Here is a 15,312-nt window from a genome sequence, read left to right as displayed (position 1 = left end):
GGGCAGGACACTGTGAAGCTGGAGAAAGGTTCATCCAAAACAATCAGGAGGGTTAGAGCATCTTCCCCAAAATGTATGGGGCTTGTTCACTCCTGCAGGAATTCTGAGATGACTTTTAAAAGTGGAGTGAGCAAATTCATGGGCAGTGGCTAGCTGTCATTATGGCTAAATATGCTGCTTCTTTAGGAACATAGGATGCTTCCTTATACGAACTCAGATTTGGTCAATCTTGCTCTGTTTGGTGGTGGCGGTTGTTGTTGTTATTGTTATTATTACCACTACTGCTACTATTATTTAAATATGTATACCACCCTATACCCGCAGATCTCAGAGGTTCACAGCATAAAATCACAATATAAAAAGACAAAATATGTAATAAAAACAAAAACAAGAGCAACCCAATCATCCCTTCCCTCCCCAACACATTTTAAAAGGGCATCCCAACCCTACCTGAAGATGCCAGAGATTGAACCCAGAACCCTCTGGTTGCAAAGCAGATGCTCTGCCACATTGCCTCTCTAGCTGGAGGTTTTTGTCACAGAATACCAGCTGCTAGGGAGCAGTAGGAGCAGCAGCAGAAGTCTGTCAGAGAGGGGTGGCTGTGTCCCCCACTTGCCAGCTTCCACATAGAGAAGCCGGGTGCTAAGTTAGATGAGCCCTTGGTCAGATGGTGCGGGGCTGCTCTTGCATTCTCGTTTCCTCATGGACTGTTCTTTATAGCTTTGGGGGACACAGCAGTGGATGAGGCAGTGTTGGAGCCAGGGGAGGCAACACGGACAGCTGCCTCACTCTCTTTTCTCGAGAGAGGGAGAGAAAGCAGAAGAGAGGTCCCAGCTTTGGCAGAAGGAGGGGCACTCTGCAGCATTCCTGGCTGCCTCTTGCTACTCGAAGAACTCCCTGCGGCACAGGCTGAGAGTGTGCCAGGATCCTCATGCCAGAGCCTGTGGTGACAAGGACAGCAAAGCTGTTCTCACCCAGCTTAAGCCAGCTGCTTCACTTGAGAACAGCAGTGCATTGTCATCAACACCAGTGGATTTGGCCTGGCAGTGGGGAGCGTGGTGTGGACAGCAGTCACGGACACTGGATTGGATCACCCTGCTGAAATGCACTCAGTTTTGACTGGGGTGTGTGTGTGCGTCTACATAGAATTCACTTTCCCCTGACAATGCAGAAGGCTGCGGCAATTTTCAGAGAGGGTGACACTGGTCCATCAGAGATGGCTTCCCACTGACCACTCAGGAAGGGTGTATGTGGGATTAAGCCATGGATAGGAAACATCTGTAGCTCTGCGGATGTCATTGGACTCATACCCTCCAACATTTCTCTGATGAAAATAGGGGCGCCCCAAATAATAATAATAATAATAATAATAATAATAATAATACCACCCCTAATAATAGCCCACCCATCTGACTAGGTTGCCTCAGCCACTCTGGGCAGCTTCCAACACATATAAAAACATAATAAAACATTAAAAAACCCTTCCCAATACAGGGCTGCCTTCAGATGGGGGTTGGATAACTCCATACCCTCCAACATTTCTCCGATGAAAATCGGAACATCCTAAGGAAAAGCAGGACATTCTGGGATCAAATCAGAAGCTGGGACGGCTTTTGTAAATCCAGGACTGTCCCTGGGAAATAGGGACACTTGGAGGGTCTGTGAACTCCAAGCCCCATCCACCCTAGCAGCCAGCATGCCTCGTGGTTGCGGAGGTGTGTGTGTGATAGACCTACAATCTAGCAACATCTGGAGGGCGACCAACTCGCCACTGCTGTGCTGAGCAAATCTTTTGCTTGAGAGATCAGAGTGCGGACCCCTGGCTAGGTTTGGTAAGTTGTTCCACAGAACGGCTTCCATTTAATGGAGAACTGAGAGGGGCGTCGTAGGTTTGTTTGTGTTTTTTAATTTTGGGGGGAACTGAGAAGGACTAGCCACCTTGCTTGTTTGAGCTTGCGCTCTGAATTTCCTGCTTCTGTCTGCTGCTTCCATGCCTACCTCCACCGCACACGTTTCAAAGGTTTAAAACTTTAAAGCCACTTTTGTTTTCTAGTGGCTTCCGTTCAAATGGCAAAATCACCTACACTACCACGTCCTCCATTAATTCTCATTTTTGCAAGGGAGCGCAGGCATTAAAAGTCAATGATTGTCATTTGGGTCACTCCTGAATTTTATCGATCTGTTTCCTCTCCTCTCCCCGCTCCCCCCTTCCAAATCTGCAGTGCATCATGACTTTGCTCTATGCCTTCTCCAACGACATATTCTCAGTCATCAACTTCTTCAGCTTCTTCAACTGGCTGTGCGTGGCCCTGGCTATCATCGGCATGTTGTGGTTGAGATACAAGAAGCCAGAGCTGGAGAGGCCTATAAGGGTGAGAGAGGGATGTGGTGGCGGCAGCAGAAGTGTGGGAGTTTTCATGGGGGATAAGGCTGTCAATGGCTGCCAGCCGCGATGGCCATGCTCTGCCTCCACGGTCAGAGGCAGGCGCTGGGAAGCGCAGCTGGGCAGACTTCTGATGTTGTGCTCAGGTCCCGCTTTTGAGTTTTCCACAGGCATCTGGTTGGCCGCTGTGAGAACAGGATGCTGGACTATACGGGTCATTGGCTTGATCCAGCAGGGCTCTTTCTGTGGCCTCTGTTTATTGATTTACTATAATTTCATCCTGCTTTTCAGTCAGTTATTGTTTCCTAAACTGACTCATATCAGTTAAAAAGTGAGAAGCTTCACCCTCAGATTTACAGACTGAAAAAGGAACTCGAGGCAAGTTGGGGAGGAGGGAAAAGGCATATCTGGGCCATTACTTCAAGGCCAGAACCAAGTAGTGAGCTGCAAGATGGCTTTTACATTCCGCTGAGGACAGGCTGATCTTCCCTTGCTTGTGTTCTTGCTTCAAAGGTCCCTGCAGATTTACCCCAATCTTCTGGGAGGCATTTAAGCACATGCCAGAAATTTTAAGTTTACACAGTTAAAGTGGGGAGAAGCTCTCTTGTCATGCTAGCGTATAATAAATTAGCTTTATTTTTTAAATGGACTTCTTGGGGGTTGTAAAATGTGGGGGGAAGTGTGGGAGCCAGTGTGGTGTGGTAGTTAGAGTGTTTGATTTGGGAGACCAGGGTTCAGATCCTTAATTGCCCATGAAGCTCACTGGATTGGACCTGGGGCCAGTCACTGCCTCTCAGCCTGCCAACCTCACAGGGTTGTTGTGGGGTGGGGAGAGAACTACATGTGCCACCTTGATCTCCAAGTGGTCTAGAAAGGTTTTTAATTGAATTAAACAAAACTGAAGCAGTGAGTGGTTAATCCAGTCCAATGGTGTTTTTTCCCTTTTAGTATAGAAATTGTCTGATTTCGCTGCTCTTTTGTGTCCCACCCCCCCCCGGCCCTTTCCCATGTACAGGTGAACCTCATTTTGCCCGTCTTCTTCATCCTGGCCTGCATATTCCTGATTGTCGTCTCTTTCTGGATGACCCCAAAGGAGTGTGGCATTGGCTTCGCCATCATTCTCAGCGGGGTCCCCGTTTACTACTTTGGGGTCTGGTGGAAAAACAAACCAAAGTGGCTCCTCCAGCTCATATGTGAGTCCCTTTCCTGGCTTGCAGGGTGATGGCGGCACTGTGCGGGTTAGGAATGGGTGCAAGAGCAGTAACCTGTACTCTTGATCTCAGCATAATGGTATTAAATCAATTCGTGTGGGTTTTTTTTAAATTCCCTTTCGATAAATTGTTAAAAGTACGGGAGGAAAAATATATTATTTTTTGACCCATGTGTGTGGGATAAATAACAAAAGAATCATCTGGATGCCTGGTTTCAAAGTGTGGCACTAAACTCATTCTCCAGCAGGAGAGAATCACTAGTAGCAGAGTTTGAACTCACAAAGTCAAGCAGCAATAGGAATGTAAACCATTAAACCTTTTGCATATCCTCTTCAGTCAGCTTGCAAAGTGCTCCCCTCCTTCTATTCCTCTTGCAATGAACAGACAACACACTGTTAAGTAAGTTTAAAATGCTTTACTTACAGAATGTTCCAAAGGTTAGATTCATGCATTTATCCAAGCAGCAACAAGAAGAACACAGGCATACTACCACACTTTTTTCCTGCCTGACTGAGAAGGACCAGTCAGGTTTTTTGGGGGCAGCTGGAATGCTAGGTTCTAGGAACTAGTATTTCTGCTACATTGCCTCTTTGCATCCTCCAACCCTAGCCCTCCACACACACTCAGCCCCACCCCAGTCTTTGTAACCAGGAAGCCTGTACTCTGCAGATAGGTTGCATCATGTCAGCTAAGCAAATTCCCTCATGCTTACACATTTCCAGAGCCTATGCTTGCTTGGTAGTGCCACGGGTGTGCAGAATACTTTCCAACCACATCATTTGCCTGCCAGATATCCCCAGTTCAGTCCCTGGTCTCTCCAGGTTAAGCAGGGAAAACCTCTTCTGCGTGAAATCCCAGAGAGCCCATATTGAGCTGGGTGGACCAATGGTCTGCCTTGGTAGAGGGCAGCTTCCTCTGTTCCTATAAGCAGAAAAGCCTAAGATCTGGTTTATTTCACACAACTAAAATGCAACTTTAATCAGCTCCCAGTCACAGTTCTCTTAGCTCTCTCTTCTCCTACTCCCCTGTTGGTCTGTCTCCTTGTTAACTTTCCCGTCAGGCTAAGACCTTCCTATTCAGACTGGCCTTTGAAAACTAGGTGGAAATGATTTTGACCATTGGGCTGCTCTCAGGGAAATTGATATTTTAATGCTGGTTCTAAATGTGTTTCGTTGTCTTTTAGCTATTGCTTTTAACTAGTTTATCTTCACTATTTTGCATTTTATGAAGTTGTTTTAAAAATGCTGCAAGCCATCTTGAATTCCAAGTTGAGAGAAAGGTGGGATATAAGAATATATTAAACAACAGCAATAACTTGAGGGCAGCCAGCTTGTATATGCCCACTCCACAGAGCAAGTGTTGGGGACCATTTGGTGCTCCTGGCCTGCTCTCCTTTTTCAGCCCCAGAAACAAAGTTCTGTTTGAACAGCTGAATCATGAGAAGTCTCACTGGATGGTGTCCATGTAACTAAACACCACCATCTGTCTCTCCGGGGGCTCGAGACGACAACAACAAACAGGCTGACCTAGAAATGCAGACTAGCAGAAGCGCCAAGGGTTTAATGCTGCACTTTCGGGTGGAGAACGACGCAAGAGCTTTTCAGTGGTTCCTCTCTCGGATTCTCTCTCCATTTACACACACACTTTCTTCCTCTTCCAAGTATCCGTCGCTGCTCTTAGTGAAGCCAATTTTTAAAGCTGTTGGGTGACAAATCAGCATATTAATTGGGTCCTGCACTGCAGGCCTTCCTTCCTTCCAGAGAATAGCGGGGTGGCCAGGGAGGGGGGGAGGCATATGGAATATTCCAGGGTGGATGGAAGGAATATCTTAATACAAAGTTAACGCTCTTACTGCCATGTGTTGTTTACCACCCTCCCACCCAAGAAAATCTCCTTGTAGCCAGAAAATGTTGGTGCAAGCCAAGTGTCCAGCCCTTTTGCTGGAAGCAGGCAGAGGTTGAATGGGAAACATTTGGAGAGAGGCTTCACACTCTTCAGGGTGCAGCTATGTTTCTCCTTTGTCCCTCTGGATGAACAGATGCTACAGGTTTTCTGGGGGGAAAATTCTTCCAAGCCCTGTTCGACAAAGGCAAAAGAGGCGTGAGCATACACACCACTCACCATGATCTAATGCTCAAACCACCTTTCACATTTTATTATTACAGTGGTACCTCAGGTTACATACACTTCAGGTTACAGACTCCGCTAACCCAGAAATAGTACCTCGGGTTAAGAACTTTGCTTCAGGATGAGAACAGAAATCGTGCTCCGGCGGCACGGCAGCAGCAGGAGGCCCCATTAGCTAAAGTGGTGCTTCAGGTTAAGAACAGTTTCAGGTTAAGTACGGACCTCCAGAATGAATTAAGTACTTAACCCGAGGTACCACTGTATTATTATTATTGATGATTATAATGATGATGATGATGGTCACTTTATCTTGTCCAAGGCAAAACAAAGCCACTTACAACCAAGCAAACCTATTGTGGTTTTGTCTGCACACCAACACCTAGACTATGTATCAGGCAGGGGACAGGTGCACATTTGAGAGAGCCACACACTCCTGCTGATTCTAAGCAGAACAACAATTTGTTAGTGTGTCCTTAAGACTCCCTTCAGTGTTTACTGTTTCCAAGCATTTCACAATGCAGCTTGATCATTTTTGTTTTTTGTCCATCCCCACCCCCAACCCTACCTCAAAACAGATTCCACGACAGTCCTGTGCCAGAAGCTGATGGAGGTTGTCCCACAGGAATCTTAAAACTAGAGGAAAGGCATTCGGTCCAAATCAACGCACAATATTATTTTGAAAACCATGAGTACGTCGGACTCTTCGTTCAACAAGAAAGCAAACCTCGAAGCCAGGGGCCTGACAGTGACAAGTCCCTAGACCCTTGCTGCCTGCATGGCCCTCCCCTCCTCCCTCCCTCCCTCCCTCCCTCCCCTTCCCCCCAAGCCAGGCAGCTGACCAGAGGCAGGAGGCAAAGAGTCCCAGGTGCAAATTTAATCCAGGAAGAGAAGCTTCTGCTGGGAACCTCAAGAGGCCTCAGTAGACCCACCAACAGGGAAGCCAACAGGATGGCAATGTTTACATGTGCAGCTGTGGGCTGGACTCTTCGGTCTGTTCTTTGCTTGGTCCTCTCTTTCATTAGCGGCCTAAGTTTCTCCACCCTGAGTTCCTTTGCAGAAGGAAAACGAGAGTTGCCAAGAATCACCAGCAGGCCCACAACTGCCTCTCCACATGTCCAGAAAGGACAAAGAATCCAACGCAACTGATTCTCTTGCCGGCGGAGGGTTTTCCTGGGGCGCAAAAAAAAGTCTGTGCCCCTCTCACCCCGAGCTTTACACTCCTTAAAACAGATGGACACGCACACAGGCAAAAACAAGGAAAACTGTGACGCTGAAATTGTGGACTTGCACAGATATCAACTTAATTCCACTCGCAAAAAGACTTGGCTGCCCCAACATGAACGTCTTTTTTTTTAATTATTATTGTTGTTAATTATTTTTTTAGGGATCTGCTTTTTATTTTTCTTCCCTTTTTCCCTTTTAAGATTCCCATGTAGTTCCGCTTTGTATTTGACTTGCAATAAACATTTTGTACATGGTCACCCTTGTGACGTTCCTTCTGGGCGGCTCTTAAGTTGACACCTCTTGGGCACCCAGGCTAAAAGCTCCCTCCGGGGCCTCTGAATCCACAGTGATGTGGCACAGCGATCTCTGTGGCCAGAATTGAAACGCTGCCAGCTTTGGTGGCTGCAGGAGAAATCCAGCTTGCTCTCCATGATCAGCCTTCGCCCAGTACCTTCTGCAGGATTGATCGGCGACTTCTGGCTGCACGGACGGTTACGCCAATCCCTGCCGCTTTTTCTTTCTGCACAGAGAGTCATAGGCTCCAGTGACATCCATTTGCTCTTGGGGCTGGTAGGGGGAAGGGGTGGGAAGGACAGTTCCATGTGATGCCGAACCTGGAAGACTTGGAACAAAAGTTTGCAAACAGCAGAAGCTCTGGGTGGGCAGCGGCGGCCTGTAGCAGTTTTGTGTGCCTGGCTCTAGTTCAGCCTGTGTGGAGCTTGGAGTGTCTGCTGCCATCTCATCCCCTGCCCCCCTGGCAGTGGTCTTATGACTTCACATCTTAGGGGACCAAGCAGGCAAGGGGGACCTGCTTGTATACAATTCAATGTTCATGTTTTGCTTCCGTTGTTCTGGCAAGCCCTCTTATTTTTATTTAAAGGTTTTCTCCTCTCTCCCTGTGCTAATCGTTGGGAATTAAACTTGACCCCACCTTCCAGCCCCACAGAATTTCCAGCATCCGTCAACACAGGAAGTAGTTCATTCACACTAGGGCAGTGTTATGGTCCAGCTGAGAGACCCGTTTGAGAGGCATAGGAGGAGTGTAGCAAATGTTTTACAACAGGGGTAGCTGCCTTCCAGCTTTGGTTGGACTCCAGCTCTTATCAGCCCCAGGCAGCAAAGCCAATGGAGAGAGATGTTGAGTCCAGCATCATTCAAAGGGCACCACACCGGCAATCTTAAAGAAGTTGTGGTGTTTGAGGGTTGGGGTTGTCCTTTTCAAAGGGCCGTTTAACCGCACAGCTACTGAGTGGGGTGCACTGCAGGCCTTCCACCTCAGGCATGGCAGTTGTGTTTTCTGTCGGGCTGCCTGTATCTGAGCTGGCCTCAACTATTTCAAGCCAGCGTTATGCCTTTCACACTCCAAAACGAACCCTGAGAAATTCATCGTTTGGAGAGGTTACCAGGAATGCTTTGACAGCAACCATAGCCCCGTCCTGTGCCCTCCAGGTGTTGTTGGACCGCAACTCCTGCTGGCAAAGTTTCCTTTCACAAAATTACAGTCTCCTGCATTGATTCATTTGATTAAGGGTCATGAATGTTAACACCCATTGAAGCAGATATTATCCCTCCCCTCCCCATGCTTTCATAGTGCAAACAGACTTAAGGGGAGCCTAGCTGCTGGATCAGGCCAAAGGGGGCCCACCTAGTCCAGCATCCTGTTCTCACTGTGGCCAACCATATGCCCCAATGGGAAGCCTGCAAGTGGGACCTGGGTGCAACAGGAGTGCTGCCCTCCCCTCTTGCGATTCCCAGCAACTGGTATTCAGAGGCATATACTGCCTCCAACAGTGGAGGCGGAACATAGCCGCCTCCTCTGCTTACAGTGGCCAACCAGATGCCCACGTGGGGAGCTCACAAGCACGGCATGAGCACAGTTGTCCTCCTGCTCGTGATCCCAGCAGTTTGTGCTACCCAAGAGGCATATTAAGCCAGAAGGGGAGCCGTGCAAATGTTTTGCTGAGAATCTGTATTTTCTTAGCTAAACCAGCAGGCAAAAGGGCAGGGGGACCAACAATCAAGTCCTTCCATGGGAAGCCAAAAGGAAGAATGTATTACTTCTCTTGGATGAGACTTGCTTTATGGTTTTGGCCCACCATAAAGAGGAATAAAATGCCTGCCTTTTTATAGTGGCATTTACAATGTCCAAGACACAATGTACCAGTATCAGTGCTGCTAAAGCTGCAGGTTTTGCTGATGGTTACCCACTTTGTGCAAGGGGACCTTTTAAAGGAGGATCAAGCATTTAGCGTAATTAATGATATGCATGTAATTCTCTAGCCGTCAGTTAACTGTTTTTAATAATGATGTCATCCTAATCCTGGAGAACATGAGTTAAGGAACCCTGTTTTTGCATCGCAGAAATCTCCCCTCCCCCCAGGTGTCACCTAATTAAAATACCTATTAATTGGTTGATCAAATTAGTTTGAAGCAATTAATTAAGTTTGCATATGATCAACTTATTGTTTTGAAGATGTGGGAGGCTTGTGGCCCTTCAGTGGTCAGGCTTCCAACTCCTACCAGCAGCTAGCAAGGCCCAGGGGTTCAGGAGTGATGGGAGTCCTAGTCCAGCAATGCTGGAAGGGCCACAGGTTAGCCTCTTCTGCTTTAAGTGGTACATGTATATGTCAAAACAGGCACCATCTTTGTGGGAGAATGAAGGGAGCATAGATGCTACCTCTTGTGGGGCCACATTCACACTCTACGTTTAAAATACCATGATACCACTTTAAGCAGCTGTGGCTTCAGCCAAAGAATTCTGGGAGCTGCAGTTTGTTGTGGGTGCTGAGAGTTGTTAAGAAACCCCCACAGTCCTCTCCCAGAGCTCTGTGTAAAGAGGGCTCGAGTATTTATCCACTCTGAGAATCAGTGGCAAGCCTACATTTTGGGGGCCCTGTTATGCGGGCCCCTTCGCAACCAGCAATAAAGTCTGGGTAGCCCCTGTTCTCTTCTTCAGTGGAGTTATTCCATGACATATCACCACACCGTTTCAACATCTTTGCTCCTGACTCTCAAAATTTGGGATTGTTAAAATATATACAACAACAAAAAAAATCAGTTTTGAGTTGTTCGACTCAAACTGAAGCAACATGGACCAACGTTGCTTCTGGGACCCCTCCGTGATGAGGGGCCTTGAAGCTTAAGCTTCATTTGTTTCATGAAGTAGATCCCCTGTGAGGGCAATCATGATCTCCTAACAACTCTCAACACCTTTAACAAACAAGCTTAGAGCTCCCAGAATTCTTTGGGGTCATCTACCTCTTGTGGCCCAAAGTAGAGGTGACCAAGATGTGTGTATTGTCAGAAGTGTTAGGCATATTTGTGTCTTTATCTTTTTTGAGAGTTGGGTTCTGTGGGAAAAGTGCCTAACGAACCCCACTTCCTAACAGTTAAGAACACCCTACCCTGTCAACACAGAAGTTGGCCTTAACTTCCCTATTGTTCTCTTTTCAGACATGTACCAGAATAATGCAGTTGCTGTTTGCTGTTAACATGTACGTGTTGTTGAAATGTGGCAACTGTTCTTTCCAAATAGGCAAAGTAGTTTTGTAAAAGCAGAATAGGCAGACAATTGAGGGTTGCCTTTGTCGTCTGTTGTGGCGCCAAGAATGGCAGGCAAATAACTGGAGGGCTCAGAATATTACCAAGGGATACATTTCTAAGTCTTCATGACTGCTGTGAATGGTTTTTAGAGCTCTATGAGTGGCTGTGTACCAAACACGTCGTCTGTCTTCAGAGCTTTGTGCTGCAAAACTGCTTGCATCCCCCCGCCCCCAAAATACGAACTTCAAGGAAGTAAGTTGACACTGAAGTTACTTTTTATGAATAGGGCAAGTCATGTACTGTACAAGATATGAAGGGCCCTGTGGATAATCACCCTTTTCGGAGAACGGGTCACCTTTTTACAGTGTTTATTGTGACTTGTGGCATGTTTATCGTAAGTATATATTGGATGAACACTGCTAACTACTGGGGCAAGAGCCTAATACAAGCACCTCGTTGAAAAGTTGGTTTTGAGAGCAAGATATAGTGTAAAACCAAGAATGCAGGGGAGCCAGCTCTGAGATTGTTAAGTTGTAGGCAGACTAGCATGCTTTTGTGGTTTTCTTACTTCTCCTTATGCTTCACTGGAAATTTAGATTTGAAAAAATCTGCTAGTTTTAGTCCAGTTCAGTGTTTGCATCTGCCTTTCTCAAACATGCAAGTAGAATCCAAAATATTCCGATTCCTGTTCTTGGCAGCTAAAATCTCTCTTAAGTATTTACTTGAAAGAAGATAAGAGATTCCCAATTTGAAAATATATGTATTTGTATATATTTTAAAAAGAAGGTAACAGATCAGGATTTCTCCTAGCAGTAATTAAATGCCACTGGGATACCATTTCTCTTTTAAGTTTCACTGAACCCCTCTCCCCATTTTTTATTGCATAATACGAAAATAATTCCAATGACGCTCATAATGTGCTTTATTTTACAAACCACTACAGCTGTTTCTGGACTTGTAATGAAACGTTTTGTTGTTTGTTAACTTTGTTTCTTTAATTATTATTCCTAACAAAAGGTCTTGGGTAAGAGGCTCCCTTTTCTTTCCACACGAGGCATCAAACACATGGCTAACAAACTGTGGAGCCATCCTAATTGTGCAATGTCTCTTTGGGTCCTTACGTTTTATTAAAAGAATGTACCCAAACACTTTCCTCAAAAGAGCTGAGCTGAAGTTGATGACTAAAGCCACTGGTTGCTTTTAATGATGTTCTTGTGGGTTTTTTGTTTTTGTTTTCATTGAGTAATGCTACCTAAGGCCACCATACATTTAAAGCACAGCGATAGCACAAGCCAGTCATGGCTTCCCCCAAAGAGCTCTCTCTTTCATGCTTCCTGTGTTAATTTTGCTGTAATCTTAAGTTTTAAGGGCTTCTAAAGGGGCACAAATGAATGATTAAAGCTGGGTGACTTTATATCCATTTATTCCCAGTGTGGGTGAAATGCACTTTGTTGCTACTCGTCTAAAATAGTCTGCCCCCGAATGGTGTAGGTTGAGAGCTGCTTCTGGTTTCAAAAAACAGGAAGACTCCCACTAAAATCACTTGCCAGCAGAATATTAATACATCAGGCTTGTGGGAACGCTTTGTGCATAGCTAGCTGAGTTGTTCTCCACAAAATGACTCTTATTACATGTCAGTTTCAACTTATATAGAAGTTTGCAGACATGCCAGGTCTTGAAATTGACAAATAAAAGCATAGGGGTATCTTGGGTTACATACGCTTCAGGTTACAGACTCCGTTAACCCAGCAGGAGGCCCCATTAGTTAAAGTGGTGCTTCAGATTAAGAACAGTTTCAGGTTAAGAACGGACCTCCGGATCGAATTAAGTACTTAACCCGAGGTACCACTCTATGTGAAGAGGCTGCTGAATGGCTCTTCATTCTGGCTTAGCCTTATTGGAGTCCATATGGCTGCTAGGGCCCAGCTTCTCTGGAACTGAACCAGAGCATGACGACTGCCCTGTTCTGTGAAGCGAGGGTGCACCACGCATGTAGTTTGGAACCCCCGTACGTGCAGATAGAACATTTCTGTCTTGAGCATGAAGCCCCTGTGCGCATGGCGTTTCAGAAGTGTGTCCCACTCCAAAGACTCTTCATCTTATGTGAGCTTTCCCTGGAGTAGGAGAGCAAGCCCTTCCTCCTCTGTCCTGCAGTTCCGCATGGAAGAAACAGTAGTTTCTCTGCCCTTGCCCCTTCTAATTAATCCTCAACATGGGGAAGTCCAATCCATTGCACGGACCTTGCACAGAGGCTCTCTCAGCCAAGGGGGTTAGCTTTATGCCCCCCCCCCCAGTATATAATATTGACTCCCTTACAAATCTCTCCCCCTTTCTTTTAACATAGTTATTTTTTTAAAAGTAGGAAAAATGTAAACCTAACTTTAAAAGGTTTTTTTTCGTTATTCTTGAAGCAAAGTATTTTTTACTAATTTAATGATTATGCTAGATTTTAAATGGCTTAAATAAGAAATATCTTAAGTGTCTCAATTCAAAAAGTGCCGTTTTTATTATGACGTTTGCATTTGTCGGTATAGCTTTGTTCCAATATTTGTGTTGTTTGTTCTCCCTTCTTCTTATTTTATTATCAGTTCTGTAGTAAACTCGGTCAATTCCGCTTTGTAAAAAGATGTATAATCTCTTGGTTGAGTGTGTGTCCCCCCACCCTTTTTGGGTCTCTTTTTGCTGTTCATAATTAACAATTTCTGTTACCTTTTGAATGTGTTTGATTTTAAAATTGAACGAAGTGCTCTGAATTATAACACTGCTGTTGCTGGTCTTTTGTCTTGGAGCCTCTTTATTTTATATTTTTAAATCCCGATATTTTCACAAAGCAAGTATTGCATTTCTGAGTAAGTTTATTATTTGTATTTATATTCCACGTGACTTTTCCACCAGGGCGGTGGGGAATCAAGCTGATTAGGATAACTACTGATAAAGCAAAGATCATGGAAGGTTTCTCTTCCCTCCACCCATCCCAGAACCTTCCTTGCAAAGTGACTGGCTGCTGCTTTCCTCCCAGTGCTACTGGGTGGTATAAGTTGGGTCATAAGGGCTGATGGAAAGGAAGCTTTTTGCATGCACATCCTCCATCTCTATATATACAAAGCTACTGTGACCCTCTTTCAAAAGGTTACAACTCTTGCCTTTGGGGGCTGCTGATTTGGCTTCCAAACAAGGACATTAAGGTAACTGCAAATCAAAATACTGGATCCTATTACCACAGGCACTTCATACTACAGTGGTACCTCAGATTACATACACTTCAGGGTACATACGCTTCAGGTTACAGACTCCGCTAACCCAGAAATAGTGCTTCAGGTTAAGAACTTTGCTTCAGGATGAGAACAGAAATCGTGCTCTGGTGGCGCGGCAGCAGCAGGAGGCCCCATTAGCTAAAGTGGTGCTTCAGGTTAAGAACAGTTTCAGGTTAAGTATGGACCTCCAGAACGAATTAAGTACTTAACCTGAGGTACCACTGTAAAAAGCAAAAATAGGTATGTCCCTAAAAAGATGACTGATGTTTAAAAACGTGCACCACAGACACACTTGTCAGGGGCAAGATTGTCCATGCAGTGTGCAAAAGTTTCCTTGGTTCAGCATCTCCAGGTTAAGGATCTTGCTTGAAACACTGGAGTGCCATCTCCTCCTCATCCCAATTTTTCAGTATAAAATGTGAAAAAATACAATAAAAATAAAATCTTTGATTTGTCAATAAAGTGTAGAGACAAGAGTGAAAGTAAAGATGATGCTGAGCTGCAGGGTCCAAGGGTCTGAACCTTTGTGTAAGGCCACTCCCTACGTTCCTATTTAAATCAGCCCTCCGGAACCATGAGGACTGGAAACTTGCATTTATTTTTACGGGGAGCAGCAGCCAGTGGAAGCAATGCTGAACTTGATGGACCAAGGGCATGATGGCGTAAGGCAGCCTCTTATGCGCCACGTAGAGAGGCAAACACAGCAGTTTTCCTGTGTAATCCGAAAGGCCTCCAGACTCTGGAGGCTGCTTCAAGTGTTATTGACTGCTGAAAAGCAAGACCATGTTGAAGAAGGAAAAAGATGGTGCCTGAGATTTCCTTTTCATCATGTGAAATTGGCGTGGGGAGGAGTGTTTTCTTCCTGGGGTGGGTGGGGCCTCTCCCTGAATCTAAAGAGAAGATTGTGGGTGAATTTGCTGAGATGGTAGAATTTGTAGCACGGGTTGTGAGGAAAAGTGTCCTTTCCCATTAGAGTGTGAAGATTTCACTTCAGTGTCACTGTGCCCTTTCTCAAGATTGCAGTGTGTTCCTGGCCAAATACTGGGCATTCCGGTTTTAAACAAGGGGGGGGGGAGAAGTGGGTGCAAGAACAGACTCCTCAAACACTGAAGGCTTTCATAATAGCAAGAGAAGTGAGCCAGAGCGAACCATTTGTTCTTTCGCAGGTCAGTGCCACTTAGTTTTTCCTCTGTAATGGTCTCCTTTAATTGCAATTACAAACAGCCCTTGACAGCCCCAGCTACTTGCTGTTTGTTTAAGCCAGAATAGTAATTCTTGCATCAAACCATGAATTTTTTTTTGTTGGAGAGTGGCCAGGCAGTTTCAGGTGAACATGGTTTCTGACATATTTCAAAACTGAAATTAATTCTGCCTTGTGCTTACTTGGCAATTTGCAAAATCCTGGATTTGCTCCTTAATCGCTGTTCTGAGACTCCACCTGCCAGTGACAAATCGGGTTCTTGTTCAGATCAGCACACCTTTCTGGCTCCTCGCTTCAAAAGCGAGCAAGCGACTGATTGAATAAGAAAGAAGCGGAGGAGATGCACACTACCTGTTTGAGTGATTTGAC

At 45.5% G+C, this 15,312-nt stretch overlaps 1 protein-coding gene across 1 annotated transcript in view; it reads left to right on the top strand.

The window, feature by feature from the left end:
• The window catches only part of SLC7A5 (solute carrier family 7 member 5), a 54,697-nt gene extending 41,433 nt beyond the window's left edge, over positions 1 to 13,264 (top strand). The window contains exons 8-10 of the mRNA XM_082229201.1: positions 2,223 to 2,372; positions 3,399 to 3,576; positions 6,297 to 13,264. Of these exons, the coding sequence (XP_082085327.1) occupies positions 2,223 to 2,372; positions 3,399 to 3,576; positions 6,297 to 6,352 (384 nt within the window). The 3' untranslated portion in view covers positions 6,353 to 13,264. The remainder of the gene's footprint in view (positions 1 to 2,222; positions 2,373 to 3,398; positions 3,577 to 6,296) is intronic.
• Positions 13,265 to 15,312: the final 2,048 nt, after the last annotated feature.

The sequence above is a fragment of the Podarcis vaucheri genome (genome assembly GCF_965113315.1).
Source record: "Podarcis vaucheri genome assembly, chromosome: 7".
Classification (NCBI taxonomy): Eukaryota; Metazoa; Chordata; class Lepidosauria; order Squamata; family Lacertidae; genus Podarcis; species Podarcis vaucheri.
Note: the sequence above shows the minus strand (reverse complement) of the source record. Positions and strands in the feature narration are given on the sequence as shown.